Below are 13,337 nucleotides of genomic sequence, written 5' to 3'. Positions count from 1 at the left end.
TTAGGGGCCAGCCTTGCCTGGTTCCGTCACCGGATTTCTCGTCCGCCAGCTGGACACAGGAGAGGGATTTACGATGGGATCTCCTCAGCAGCCTCACCATCTGGTTCACCTGGAGGGCCCGGTGTTTCACGGCCTTTGAGGGGAGACTGGAGCCACCAGCAGAGACTGTACGGGGGATTTGGCAGGAGTTGATCCACACCCTGCGAGGACAGTATGACCGCATCCAGGGCGACTCGGATGAGGTGATCTTGCGGCGCCAGGCCTTTCACACCACCTGGCGCAGCGGCCCCTTCTATACCTTACACACGGGATCCCCCCGTTGGCATTACAAGCCACCTGTTTGGCTTTTCCCCCCCCCCCTATTGTATGATTTAGCCCCTCGGTCCTTTGTACTGATGCTTGTATTTTGCAACACCTAGGGAGAGTCTCTCTGGCTGCCTTGCTGTATTCACTGCTCTTTTTCTCTTATGAGCAGGAGAGATCTTTTTTAGCCCTACGGGCGTTTTTATATAACTAATGAAAGGATCTTTTCTCGGAAAAAAAAAAAAAAAAAAAAAAAGAGGACTAAACCCTGTATTCGTATGCTTAGTACTGTTATATGCAAATTCTAACATAGGAAGCTAATCCTCCCATGAACTCTGTCTTTTGGATACATATGCTCGAAGCATATCCTCCAAAATTTGATTCACTCTTTCAGTCTGGCCATCAGATTGAGGATGATCTCAGGAACTCAAATTCAAAGTTGTTTCCAACTTCTCAAAAACAAGTTTCCAAAAATCACTCGTAAACTTAGAGTCCCTATCACTGACTATGTCCTGCGGTAACCCGTACAGTCTAAACAATTGCTCAATAAACTGCCGAGCTAATTGCGTAGCTGTAATAGTCTTTTGGGTCGGTAAAAATCTAGCCATTTTTGTCAAGCGATCTACCACAACCCAAATAGAATCGTGGCCTTGATGTGTTCTTGGCAATCCGGTAATAAAATCCATGGAAATACTTTCCCATTTATTACCTGGGATTTGCAAAGGATGCAACAACCCAGCCTGTCTAAAGCATTCAGCTTTATTTGCCTGACAAATTTGACACTTGAGAACATAATCTTCTACATACCCTTTCATCTTCGGCCAATAAAAAGTGTGTTTCACTAACGATAACGTTCTATGTACCCCAGGGTGTCCAGCAGAAGGGACGTCGTGACACTCCTTAAGAATCTTGGACCTAATGTCCGGGATCTGTGATACACAAATTTTGTCATTACGGAATAGCAAACCATTCCGAATCATCCACTGGCCTCCTGCAACCTGAATAGTAGACTGCTCAGTCACCGAGTCTTGGTCAATCAATGAGCTCCCGTCCTGGATCTTCTGCCAAAATGGACCAAAATAACTATCAATCCTGCAAAGCCCTCTCAATGACTGAAATAAGTCAGTAGAAATCTCGATGAACGACAAAGTATTCACCTCTCTAATCCGACTAAGCGCATCTGCAATACTATTCATGGACCCCTTCCGATAACGGATCTAAAAATCAAAATCTTACATTAACTCTGCCCAACGAGCTTTCCTTCCTCTCAAATCATCCGCATCACACACATACTTGATTGACTGATGATCAGTCAATACCACAAACTTGGAGCCATATAAATAATGTCTCTAAACCTTGAGAGCATGAATCACAACATAAAGCTCCTTCTCAAGGGTTGGCCAACGAGATTGAGTGTCGTCTAGCTTTTTACTTTCAAAAGCAACCGGTCTACCATCTTGAAATAAAGCAGCCCCGATAGCATAGTCACTGGCATCAGTTTCAAGAACATAAGGCCGACTAGGATCGGACAATGCTAAGATAGGTGCTTCCTTGACTTTATCTTTCAAAAGTCTGAAGGCCATATCCAAATCGTTATTCCAAGTGATAGGCTGATTTGACTTATGTCCACGACCTTTCAATAAGTCGATCATCAGTAGTGTGAGCTAAGAGTACCCCCGTACAGATTTCCGAAGAAAAACAACAAAACCGAGAAAAGAACAAAGTTGTTTCACTTTTCGCGGTATAGGCCAGTCCAGAACCTTCTGAACTCGGTCATAGTCAATGCTCAATCCATCTCTAGTGATCTTGTGTCCCAAGTAAATGATGTCGGTCATAAAGAACTCACATTTACTTAACTTAGCATATAGTCGATTCTGTCTTAAAATAGATAAGACAATCGTGAGGTGTCTGACATGATTCTCAAGAGTACGACTATAAATCAAAATATCATCTAGGAACACCACCACAAATTTTCCCAAATGTTCACGAAAAAGATCGTTCATCATTGGCTGGAGCATTGGTTAACCCAAAAGGTAATACGAGAAACTCGTAATGGCCATACCTAGTCCGAAAGGCGGTCCTTTCGACATGCCTTTCATAAATACGTATCTGGTGATAGCCAGTACGTAAATCTATCTTCGTGAAATATTTCGCTCCTGCTAACCGGTCAATCAGGTCATCTGATCTAGGGAGAGGATAACGGTTCTTAATGGTCAGCTTGTTTAATCTCTTGTAATCTATACACATTCTCCAAGTATTGTCCTTCTTTCTCCTAAGCAACACAGGTGCACCCCAAGGTGATTTACTTGGACGGATCTGGCCCATCCTTAAATCATCTTCAAGTTGTTTAGCCAACTCATCTTCCTCAGCTTGGCTCATCCTATAAGGTGGAATACTGACAAGATGAGCACCAGGGATAAAGTCAATACGATGACCTACTGTCCGTTCAGGTGGTAAACCCGATGGCAGTTCCTTAGGAAATACATCTTGAAACAAATCAAGTATCTTCTGTAATTCTTTGCTTTCAAACACACTCAATTCATTTACATCCATGGAAGGGATGAGAAAAAAAGAAAGTGGAATCAATACACAATGGAAAGCGGTATACAAAGAAGAATTCATTATATTTCCAAAATCAATTGTATTTACAAGAGGTCCCTGAGAGGGATGAATACAATCACCTAAAATACTATACTTGGTGTCTCTATGCTGAAAAGAAAAAATATGACTAGACCAATCTATCTAGACGTCAAGAGTCTTAAACCACTCAATCCCTAATAACAAGTCTATATTTTCCAGATGCATAACATAGCATTCCAGAGTATCTTTGTAGTCCTGAATCTGGATTGGAAGCATCTCCACCTTGCGATCCCAAACTTGCCTTCCCGCAGGTAGGCGTACCTCATAGGTATGGTCGCTGAGTGTCGTATCAAGACTCAATTTCTGCACAAGTTTGTAGTTAACAAAATTATGCGAACTGCCAAGGTCTAAAAGAATGTGAATTTTATGGCCATTCACTTCTCCATAAACTCGGAGAAGATCATGCAAGCCAAATACTTTAGAATTGAACAAACAATCAGAACAAGTACTAGGGCGAGAAAGTACAGTAATTGACGTACTTGTCAAAGACAACTGGTTAGCTGCCTTTGGCTTGGGTCTTGCGTTTTACTTGGTATCCTTTTGCTTCGGGTATCCTTTTGCTTCGGGCACTCGTTACACATGTGTCCTTTTTCTTCGCAGATAAAACAACGTCCTTCCTTCTTGAGCTTTAAAGCCCTAAGGAGTCGTTTCTTCTTCGCTGGTGTCGAACTTGAATTCTTCGAAGGTTGGTCCGAAGACTTGCCTTCAGTCGTGTTAGCCATAGGTGTGGAGAACTTTCTTTTATGCTTGTTCCCCTGCTCGGTAACGGGTTTCGACTTGGAAGAGACCATCGTATCATCATAGATACGAGCTGAATGAATGGCCTCGTCCAATGTTTTACATTTGTTATTTTTAACCTGTAATCGGTACGAGTCTCGTAAACCAGCTAACGAAAAACCCCAAAAGAGTAATGGGATCCATCTTTGTAGCTTTCATCTGCAAGTCACGAAACTTCTGGATGTAGACCTCATAAGTGAGGTGCTGCGAGGTCATGGTCAAAGCTGAAAACCGGGCAACAACATCGTAATCATCCTCTTTCTTGAGGAATTCTTTCTTGAAAACGTCTTCAAATTGTGCCCAAGTCGTTGGCTTAGGGTTGAGTTCCTTCCACCAAAGCAAAGCTTTGCCGGGACAAGAAACCTGCTGCTAACTGGATCTTCTTTCCATCATCATATGGATGAAACTGAAAGTGAACTTGCCACTTATGTAGCCAAGTGTCCACGATCTCCTTGGTGCGCTGCTTTTGCTCGCCCCCGAACGGTTCCGGAGTAATGTTGGGGCCTAAAGCTGAAGCCAAGGTATCCATACCCGAGAAAGTAGAGAGGGTAGTGGTCAATAGAGCGATGGAGTTCTGCAAAGCCTGCATCTGGGCTGCGATTTGTGCCTGACGTTCCGTCAAAGAAGCTTCGAGAGCTACTTTGAACTCTTGGAAATCTGATTTTGACACAAAATCGTCAAAAAGATCGGCATCGGTACCTTCCGTAGCCGGCAAGCCTTCGCGTTCCACAAGGGGCTCCAACTCTGATTCTTGGGTCGACATCGTGAAGAGGGTACGTGGAGAGAAAATTCGATCTTTGCACAATGAAAGTGCGAGCGAACTTGAGAGCTTGAGAGCTTGAAAACTTGAGAGATGAGCTTGAAAACTTGAGAGATGTGTGGCAAGAAGCCCACTTGAGGGGGTTTATAAAGGTTTCCCAAAAAAAACTAAAAGCCCCCAAAAGCTATGCTTGGCTTTTTCTTTGCTTTTGTGTTTTTTTTTTCTCTTGAATAAATATCTCTCTCTCTCTCTCTCTCTCTCTCTCTCTCTCTCTCTCTCTCTCTCTATATATATATATATATATGTGGATATATATATATGTGGATATATATATTCTAAGTTCTTAAAAAAAATAAACACTTTTAAACCTTGGAGAAGAGTTCTTTTAAAACTTTTTAAAAAAAATTTAAACTCAAAAAAGAGAAAGCCCATAAAAAAAACGTGTGCTTTCATCTTTTTTTTTTTCCCTCCAGGATTAACGCTGGCAATTGAAGCTACCGGCGCATGCTTTCATTCCGACAGATGCTGTCGTCAGCTGTGGTGCTGTCGTCGCCTGTGTGTAGCCTGCACATCATGGCAGCGTTGGCCCGCCTGCCAACATAAAGCTGGCCGCCTACAGGGCCTGGCTGGGACGCCTGCGTAGGCCTGGGCTGGCCTGGGCGCTGCCCGCCTGGCGCAGGCGCTGCCTAGGCTGGCTGCACAGGGCTGGCCGCATGCTTGGCAAGCCTGGCCGCCTGTGGGGCTGCTAGTAGCCCAACGCCTACGACACACATGACACACACGTCAGCAGTACTCGGCCACTCGCCAACCTGAATCTGCAATCCAACACTTCTCTCGCTCTCTCTCTCTTTTGCGCCAAAAAGCAACGTGCTTTTTCTGTTTCTCTCCCTGCAGTTCATGCGACTACACAAACAACTTCCCTGCTTCTTGCAAAGTAATCAACCCTTCCTAACTACCATCTCCCATCAACATGGGTTTCTTTGATGAAGAAAAACACATACTGAAACTAAAAACTGCAGTATGCACAGAAAAAACAGCAAGCTTTTTAACACATACCTTTCTTCAACCTCTTCTTCTCTACCTACCGACTTGCTCGTTCACGAGGTATGCTCTGATACCACTGTCAAATCCCCACGGATCTCCTCGTGATCGATCTTGGTTCGAAACTCGTATCCTGCAAACAAACAAACAAGGGGGTGCAGGCTTGACTCACCTCCCAACCATGACAAGCCCACAGTCTTGGCTGTTCCCACCGAGCCACGAGCTAAGCTAACTAGGTTGACGTACCGACCAATCTCCTCCTCGCAACGTCCCATACCGCCGCCCTCGCAAGCCTCGAGACTGCTGCCGGCCTCGGCTGCGCGAAGCAGGTGCACGTCTGCACTAGATCCAAGCTCCAAGACCATAGAGCTCTCACAAACTCACGAGACTCTCTATATCCCAATAACTAACCTTAGCCACCCTTTTATAGGCTCTTGGCCGGTCATCGGGCGTCCACACTTGGACGCCCGCCCGTCCATACTTGGATGCCCGCCCGTTAGTATTTCCCTAACTCAGCTCGTCAATCAGCCTGCCTAGTTCCAAGCTTCCCCAAGCCTCGAAACTAGTCTTGCATGCGTGTAGCACACGGTAGATACACACTCTGCACATGACACATACCCAACCTCAAACTGACAAAGGATGTTTGTCAACCCTGTTAATGGATAAGCAGCATCGCTCCCCATTCCCACAACATGCTACTCATCGTGCTTCAAGAATCCTCAGGTTGATTCATTTCGACTTGAGTGGCCAATCCCCAACCCCTTCCTTGAATGGATCTCTCTACTACATGCTGATTGTTGATGATTATTCAAGGTACATGTGGGTATATTTCCTAAAGCATAAATCCGATGCTTTCCAATACTTTTCCACATGGGTTCGGTTAGTCACTAATCGAATGGGCGTCTCAATTGGGATTGCTCGTAGTGACAATGGTGGTGAATTTATCTCCCATCAATTTACTAAGTTCTTACAAGACTAGGGCATTCAACACCAACTCACCTCCACCAACTCTCCCTCACAAAATGGAGTGGTCGAGTACAAGAACCGAACTGTGATGGATATGGCACACCCCATGCTTTTTGCAGCTGAGCTACCTGAATGCCTTTGGTCAGAATCCGTCAACACTGCGGTGTACCTTCAGAACCGTTGCCCCACAATCGTTGTTTCCCACAGGACTCCGTTTGAGGCATTTTTTGGCGAAAAGCCAACCGTTTCCCATTTTCGTATCTCTGGGTGTCGTGCATACACTCTCACTCTGAATGACACAAGGGGCAAGCTTGAGCCAAGAAGTGAGTTGCTCATTTTTGTGGACTACTCTTCTGAATCAAAGGCTTACAAAGTTTTCGATCCACGATCAAACAAAGTTTTCGTTTGTCGAGACGTCTTTGATGAGCGAGATTTACTACGTTAGAGAAAAGTTATCCTAGAGGAATCGCCCGTGCTTTTCGGGCAAGGGAAGTTTTTCCGGGTTCGGTTCTGTCAAGGAGCCGCCACTTCTTGGAGATCCAGAGGAGTCTGATGATGATTCCTAGTCTATCATTCCAGTTGATCCACCTCAGTCATCACAGGAGGTTGAGCCCGCAGCTGGAGTAGAGCCCCCGTGACCATAGGAGGCTCCACGATCTGTTCGAGTACCTAGGTGGTTGTTAGACACCCTTCGGGAGTCGGGTGTCACGGAGCTACCCTCCGAGTGGACCACAGAGGACGGCCCTCAAAGATCACATCGAGTCCGAGATAAAAGCAACACAGCAGAGCTTCTTCAGGTGAACTATGCTTTGATGTCTCGTATCATGCGGGATAAAAAGCCCACTTCCATAAAGAAGCCCTTTCACAGGATACTTGGAGGAAAGCCATGCAGGTGGAACTTGATGCCATCGAGAAGAACAACACTTGTGGGAGTTGGTACCGAGGCCGTCGAAGCGGTCAGTCATTGGTGTCAAATGGGTCTTGAAGACCAAATATGCGTCTGATGGGTCGGTGGACAAACACAAAGGCAGGCTTGTGGCTAAAGGTTATGCTCAGCGGCCAGGCATCGACTACGAGGATACCTTTGCACCGACAGCGCGGATGTCCACGATTCGGACCGTTCTTGCCCTTGCTTCTTCTCAGAGGTGGCCCGTATATCAAATGGATGTAAAATCTGCGTTCCTTAATAGTGACCTGCAGGAGGAGGTGTACATTGAGTAGCCTCCAGGCTTTATTGTTCCAGGATTGGAAGGGATGGTTTACAGGTTACGTAAGGCCTTGTATGGTCTTAAGCAGGCTCCCAGGGCTTGGAATCAGAAGATTGATTCCTTCTTTATTCGGACTGGATTTCAGAGATCCGTGTTGCAGATCCGAACCTGTATCTCTTTCGGGAACGCGGCATGGTCATACTTATCATCCTTTATGTGGATGATCTCATTCTCACCGGCGGTCATGTGGAGCACATTGGAGTGACGAAGGCTACCTTGTCAAAGGAGTTTGAGATGACCGATTTAGGCTTACTCCACTTCTTCTTGGGATTGGAGATCTGGCAGACCCAGAGGGGGTTTTTCGTCTCTCAGTAGTGGTATGTTCATGAGTTGCTTGAGGCCTTTGGGATGGAGAACTGCAAGCCTATTACCTCGCCGATGGACCCGAACACAAAGTTAACCGTTACAGATCCTAGTGAGCCAGTTGATGCCTCGCAGTACCGAAAGTTGGTTGGTTCATTGATCTGGTTGCTGAACACCAGATTGGACTTGAGCTTCTCCGTGGGGCTGTTGAGCTCTTTTATGCAGACGCCATTGAAGTCTCATTGGGACGCAGGATTGCGGATCTTGCGGTATCTGCAGAGTACGAAGGATCTGGGACTCTTTTACACAGGAGGGAATGGAGTCAAGCTCCAAGGTTGGAGTGACTCAGATTGGGGAGGAGATCCAGACACGAGGAGATCTACTTCAGGATACAGTTTTACCCTCGGCTCAGGAGCAGTTTCTTGGAGCAGCAAGAGGCAACCAACTATTGCCCTTTCTTCGACAGAGGCAGAGTATCGGGCTGCTTGTGGTGCTGCTTGTGAGGTTGTATGGCTGCGGAGGCTGCTAGGCGAGATTGGGTTTCCACAGAGGGAGCCCACAGTCATCCAGTGCGATAACCAGAGTTGTATAGCTATTGCTCGGAACCCGGTTTTCCATGCCCGGACCAAGCATAATAAGATACAGTATCACTTTGTACGTGAGAAGATCTTGTCTAGTGACATCTTGCTACTTTATTGTTCGACGATGCGGCGGACCTCTTCACGAAGTCTCTACCTCAGGCTACGCTCAGCGGCACTCCAGCTCCCTTGGGTTGGTTTCACAGCCAGGAGCTAAGAGGGGGTGTTAGAAGTCATCTCCTGTCTATATTTTTACACCAGGGCCTCTGTTGTGGGTGTGCCCGCCCTGTATAAGGTGTTTTATCATTTTTCCACACTCCCCGTATTTTTCCCTATTTTTTCCCATTTTTTCTAGTGGTGGGGAGGTTTGCCAGAGGATGGCAGGAGCACTCCAGAGCTGGCCGACTGTCCCAACAGCAGTCCTGCTGCTGGCCGACTGCATACAGATGAGTCATGGGCAATCTGCTCTACTGGCCGACTGCATACAGATGAGTCATGGGCAATCTGCTCTACTGGCCGACTAGACACAGATCAATCGTGGACATTCTTCTGCTGGCCGACTGCATTTATGCAGTCGTGGGCACTTTTTATGCTGGCCGACTGCTCTCCCAAGGGGCATATATATAGGCCCCTTGCCCCCACCACTCATTCATTCAGTTTTCTCGGGATCTTGTGTATAGAGAAGAGTTTACACACCTATCTCTCTGTGTTTCTTGTGTTGTTTATTTTCTGCAGTCTACTTGCTCTTGTCTACCCAAGTTTGGGAAATAAGTTGTGAAATAACTTGTGCATACCCAAGCCAAACATATACCAAATGTCAGTAGTGAGAGAGTTGCTGACAGCCTCGCCCTGCAGCTTACCCATTTTCAGATCTCATTCATTTCAGCCTCAGTGGTCACAATGATCCCCCAGACTTCCAAGTCCGTAATCTACAAGAGATGGGAGATCATTGGCAGCATTACATCTTGGCTTATCTAACAAGCTAGATGCAAAGAAGCCATTAATGGCACCGCCACTTCGCCCTGCACAGACGATCCGCTCCATTTAGTTAGACATCATTTACACCTTAAGGGGCATTGGGAGTGCCTTATTTGTAGAACACTTGTGCCTAGGGCTTTCAAAGATAGAAAGAAGAGCGGCAGAATCAAACACATGCAGTACACACAAGAGTCCTAAACTACTGATCTGTATTATGTACAAGAAAGAAGTGTTACAACTGAATTTAAGGTACAAAAGATGACTGAGAAATGAAGCCATCAAATCACAGCCCAAACATTGCTGAAGATCTCTTGGCTAGCCCACACTCTAAGAGAAATGCACTGTGGAAAGACTAGTGCTGAGAATTGCAGATGAATTTGATGAATTCCTTGAGCATGTGTATATACGCACATTAGTGCTGGTTGGCCTGCATATGGGGCTGTTGACCTGCTGAGAGGACTGCCCACGACTTGGATCACTGGCCGACTGCCACAAGGGCATTTGCGCTCATCTGACTGCTCCACTTGCTGGCTGCACACTTGCTCGACACTATTCCTTGATGCCCAGCTCTGGGGGATGCACCTTTCCCGTAGGTGTGTCACATTATTGGTGATTCGGAGTGGATGCAGCGTCCACCGTGCCGCCTTCTTACACAAATGGAGTCCAGGTCCCCCCCCCCTAATGTAGCCTCCCTCCAAGAGCGACCAGCAGAGAGGAAACCCCCCTCTTGATTTTTTCACTTCACCCCTTAGACGTGTGCATATCAAGCTCCACTTTGAGGCTGTTTTGTAGTTCACTTTCTGCAGGCAGTTTTTCTTTAATAACTACTGAAGGATATTTTCTTTGGGGGGGAAAAAAGGGAAGATCACGTAGTTTGCTGGACCCCGGTGGAACATGCAAGTTTTGAGAGACTTAAGTACTTGTGGCATCTGCTCCAGTTGTCGAATGAGCCCTTTACTATGTTCTGTGATGCCAGTGGTAGTAGGCCCTAAACAGGCCAAGGCTCAAGCATTGAGGCCTTCAACAGGCCTATAGAGCTGGTTAGCCAGATGCCAGTCTGCAACATCACAGCCTGCATGATGATTTAAGCCAAGTTTTTTACTTTACTATTTGTTTGCAAGCCACCCATGCACCTCTTCCTACCGAAACCTGGCATTTGCAATCTTAAAAATGCACCAGTTGAACCTGTGTATCTTGCAAGTTTTGTTCGAATAACCAAGAATTTCTACCGGGAGATAATAAGAATCAAGATCATATGGAACTCTACAAAAAATGGTTGTGTGTTAGCAAGATGCAGCAATAATCCTCTTCTGTTGACTCATTGCGTGAGCCAGATGATGCAAACAGAAAAATTATATTTTTAAGAAAGAGCTCTCCTTAGGTCTAACTGTGAGCTTCATTTCCAATAAATGATGAGAAGTAGAAGGTGAACTCTGCAATCAAGAGGCAATCATATTGTGCTTGCAAATAGGAAGAGAAATAAGCATGTTAAGGTCTTATCTAGAGAGAGAGAGAGAGAGAAACTTAAAAGTGCTTCTTAAGTCAGAAAGCAATTCAAGGGCAAGGTGAAAGGTGAAAGGCAATCCTTCAAGAAATACAGAAACTGTTCCGAGCTTCTCAACACATAAACCATCATCTGAATGGAAGTCAACACCTCGTTCAAAGAGTAACAAAAGATCCAGAAATGACCAGAGAAAGCAAGAAAGTGCATTCAAAGAAATGACTCATATTAATGATCCAGCAATGGCCACAGCAAGTAAGAACATAACATGAAAGGACTCATATTCTCCATGCCTGGGGGCAAAACTGCTGGCTTTGCTTGAAGAGGCAATACGCTTGCGAATAGAAAGAGGCAATCATATCACGCTTGAAAATAGAAAGAGAAATAAGCATGTTAAGGTCTTATCGAGAGAGAGAGAAACTTAAAAGTGCTTCTTACGTCAGAAAGCAATTCAAGGGCAATGTGAAGGGTAAAAGGCAATCCTTCAAGAAATACAGAAACTGTTGTAAAAGAGCTTCTCAAACACATACAGACGTGATTAACCATCATATGAATGGAAATCAACACCTCGTTCGAATAAAAATGAGTAACAAAAGATCCAGAAATGGCCAGAGAGAGAAAAAAAGTGCATTCAAAGCATGAAATGACTCATATTAATGATCCAGCAATGGCCACAGCAAGTAAGAAATACATCCAAAGCATGAAAGGACTCATATTCTCCATGTCTTGGCGCAAAACTGCCGGCTTTGCTGGAATAAAAAGCTGAAAAAGCTCGGGAAAAGCATACAGACGGGAGGAGGAGAACCGACCGGATCAACGTAGATGTTCCTGTGGACGTTGTCGAAGACTGTCTTGGTGTGCCGGCGGTCCTGGAAGACGGGGGCCGTGGCGCGCTGCGACAAGGGGAAGGCATCGTCGTAGAAGGCTCCCATGGGAGCACAGAGAAAAAGCTCAATGCGCAGAGGAAAGGATCAAGAAAGCAGGAAAAAAGCAGAAACAGAAAGGAGGAGAAGATGAAGATGAAGCTAAAGGTGAAGATGATAGTGTGAGCGAGGAGGAAAAGGCATGCATGCCAGTTTGGAGCTTCGTGAAGGAGAGCAGTGATAAACGCAGTGATGATTGTTGGACGCCGATAAACAGCAAAAGGTGGACGTAGACGTGAAAAATGGCTTCCTTCCTCCTGTGCGCACAAAGAGCGAGCTCCCCGCCTTTCCTTTTTCTTTGGGACCTTTTTTTTGCGCCTTAATTATATACATGTGAAACCATTCAAGGCCACGGCTTGCTATGGTTGCTAATCATTTTAGTAGTTTTCTTCCCCCATGTGAAACCATTCAAGGCCACGGTTGCTAATCATTTTATTAGTTTATTTAATAGGCCTTCCCCCATGTGAAACCATTCAAGGCCACGGCTTGCTAAATCATTTTATTAGTTTATTCAATTAATAAATAAAGCGCTCTCTCTCTATCTCTCTCTCTTTGAAACATAGCCTAAATAAGGTATGTATTTAAAAATAGAAAATAGAGAACCTTTTACGTAGAGCTATTTTCTCACCCTCCCCCTCTCTCTAAATAAGGTATGCTTCATAAAATACCAAACCTATTTTCTCTCTCTCTCTCTCTCATGAGGATACCAACTGGGTTATACAATTAGATCTTCTCTGCCTCTACACCCATTGCACATGGATCACACCTTCGAAGCTCCCAACGAAGATGCACTTCGACAGAGATCACCTCCTCGTGCTCACTGAGGATGGATTCATCCAACAACCGGGCTACCTGAGTGTTAACATGTCACATGCCATGCGGATTGCAATTGACCGGATATGGGGTTTATCCCACCGCCTCAAAGTGGAGACAGGTAGAGCTTGAGTGCATCTTCAGAGCCGAGGAGCTCATACGGAGACCCATGAAGGAGAGGATCTGTCAATTATGCCACACACAGAGGTTGAGACAGAGGACCATTACATATGTCATTGTCCAGTATACTATGAGATCTGCGGGAGGTTTCACTTTGTGTTTCGTGAGGGATTTGGTCCACTCTCCAGGATCATTGACTTCCCGCAGACCAATGTTGCCTAGGGCTCTTCCTACTTGAGCTCCGCAAACACAATAACACTTTCTTGAGAGAGCTTCGGTCCCAACCACCCCGACCCCTCCTTCGCCAGCCAACTTCTTCCGAACCCAGAAGGTGGAGGACACCCATAGAGTGGATCAAGTTGACCC

At 45.7% G+C, this 13,337-nt stretch overlaps 1 protein-coding gene across 4 annotated transcripts in view; it reads right to left on the bottom strand.

The window, feature by feature from the left end:
- LOC147606752 (uncharacterized) overlaps window positions 1-12,326 on the bottom strand; it is a 110,070-nt gene extending 97,744 nt beyond the window's left edge. For 2 of the 4 annotated variants that reach the window (XM_086791647.1, XM_086791649.1), the window contains exon 1: window positions 11,925-12,326. In XM_086791647.1, coding sequence (XP_086647773.1) covers window positions 11,925-12,047 — 123 coding nt within the window. In that variant the 5' untranslated portion in view covers window positions 12,048-12,326. The remainder of the gene's footprint in view (window positions 1-11,924) is intronic. The other 2 variants (XM_086791650.1, XM_086791648.1) reach the window with 1 other exon arrangement.
- Between the last annotated feature and the right edge of the window lie 1,011 nt (window positions 12,327-13,337).

The sequence above is a fragment of the Cibotium barometz genome, chromosome 57 (assembly GCF_041138505.1).
Source record: "Cibotium barometz isolate CiBa-2024 chromosome 57, ASM4113850v1, whole genome shotgun sequence".
Classification (NCBI taxonomy): Eukaryota; Viridiplantae; Streptophyta; class Polypodiopsida; order Cyatheales; family Cibotiaceae; genus Cibotium; species Cibotium barometz.
The sequence above is the reverse complement of the archived record's forward strand: the minus strand, read 5'-3'. Positions and strand labels throughout refer to the sequence as shown.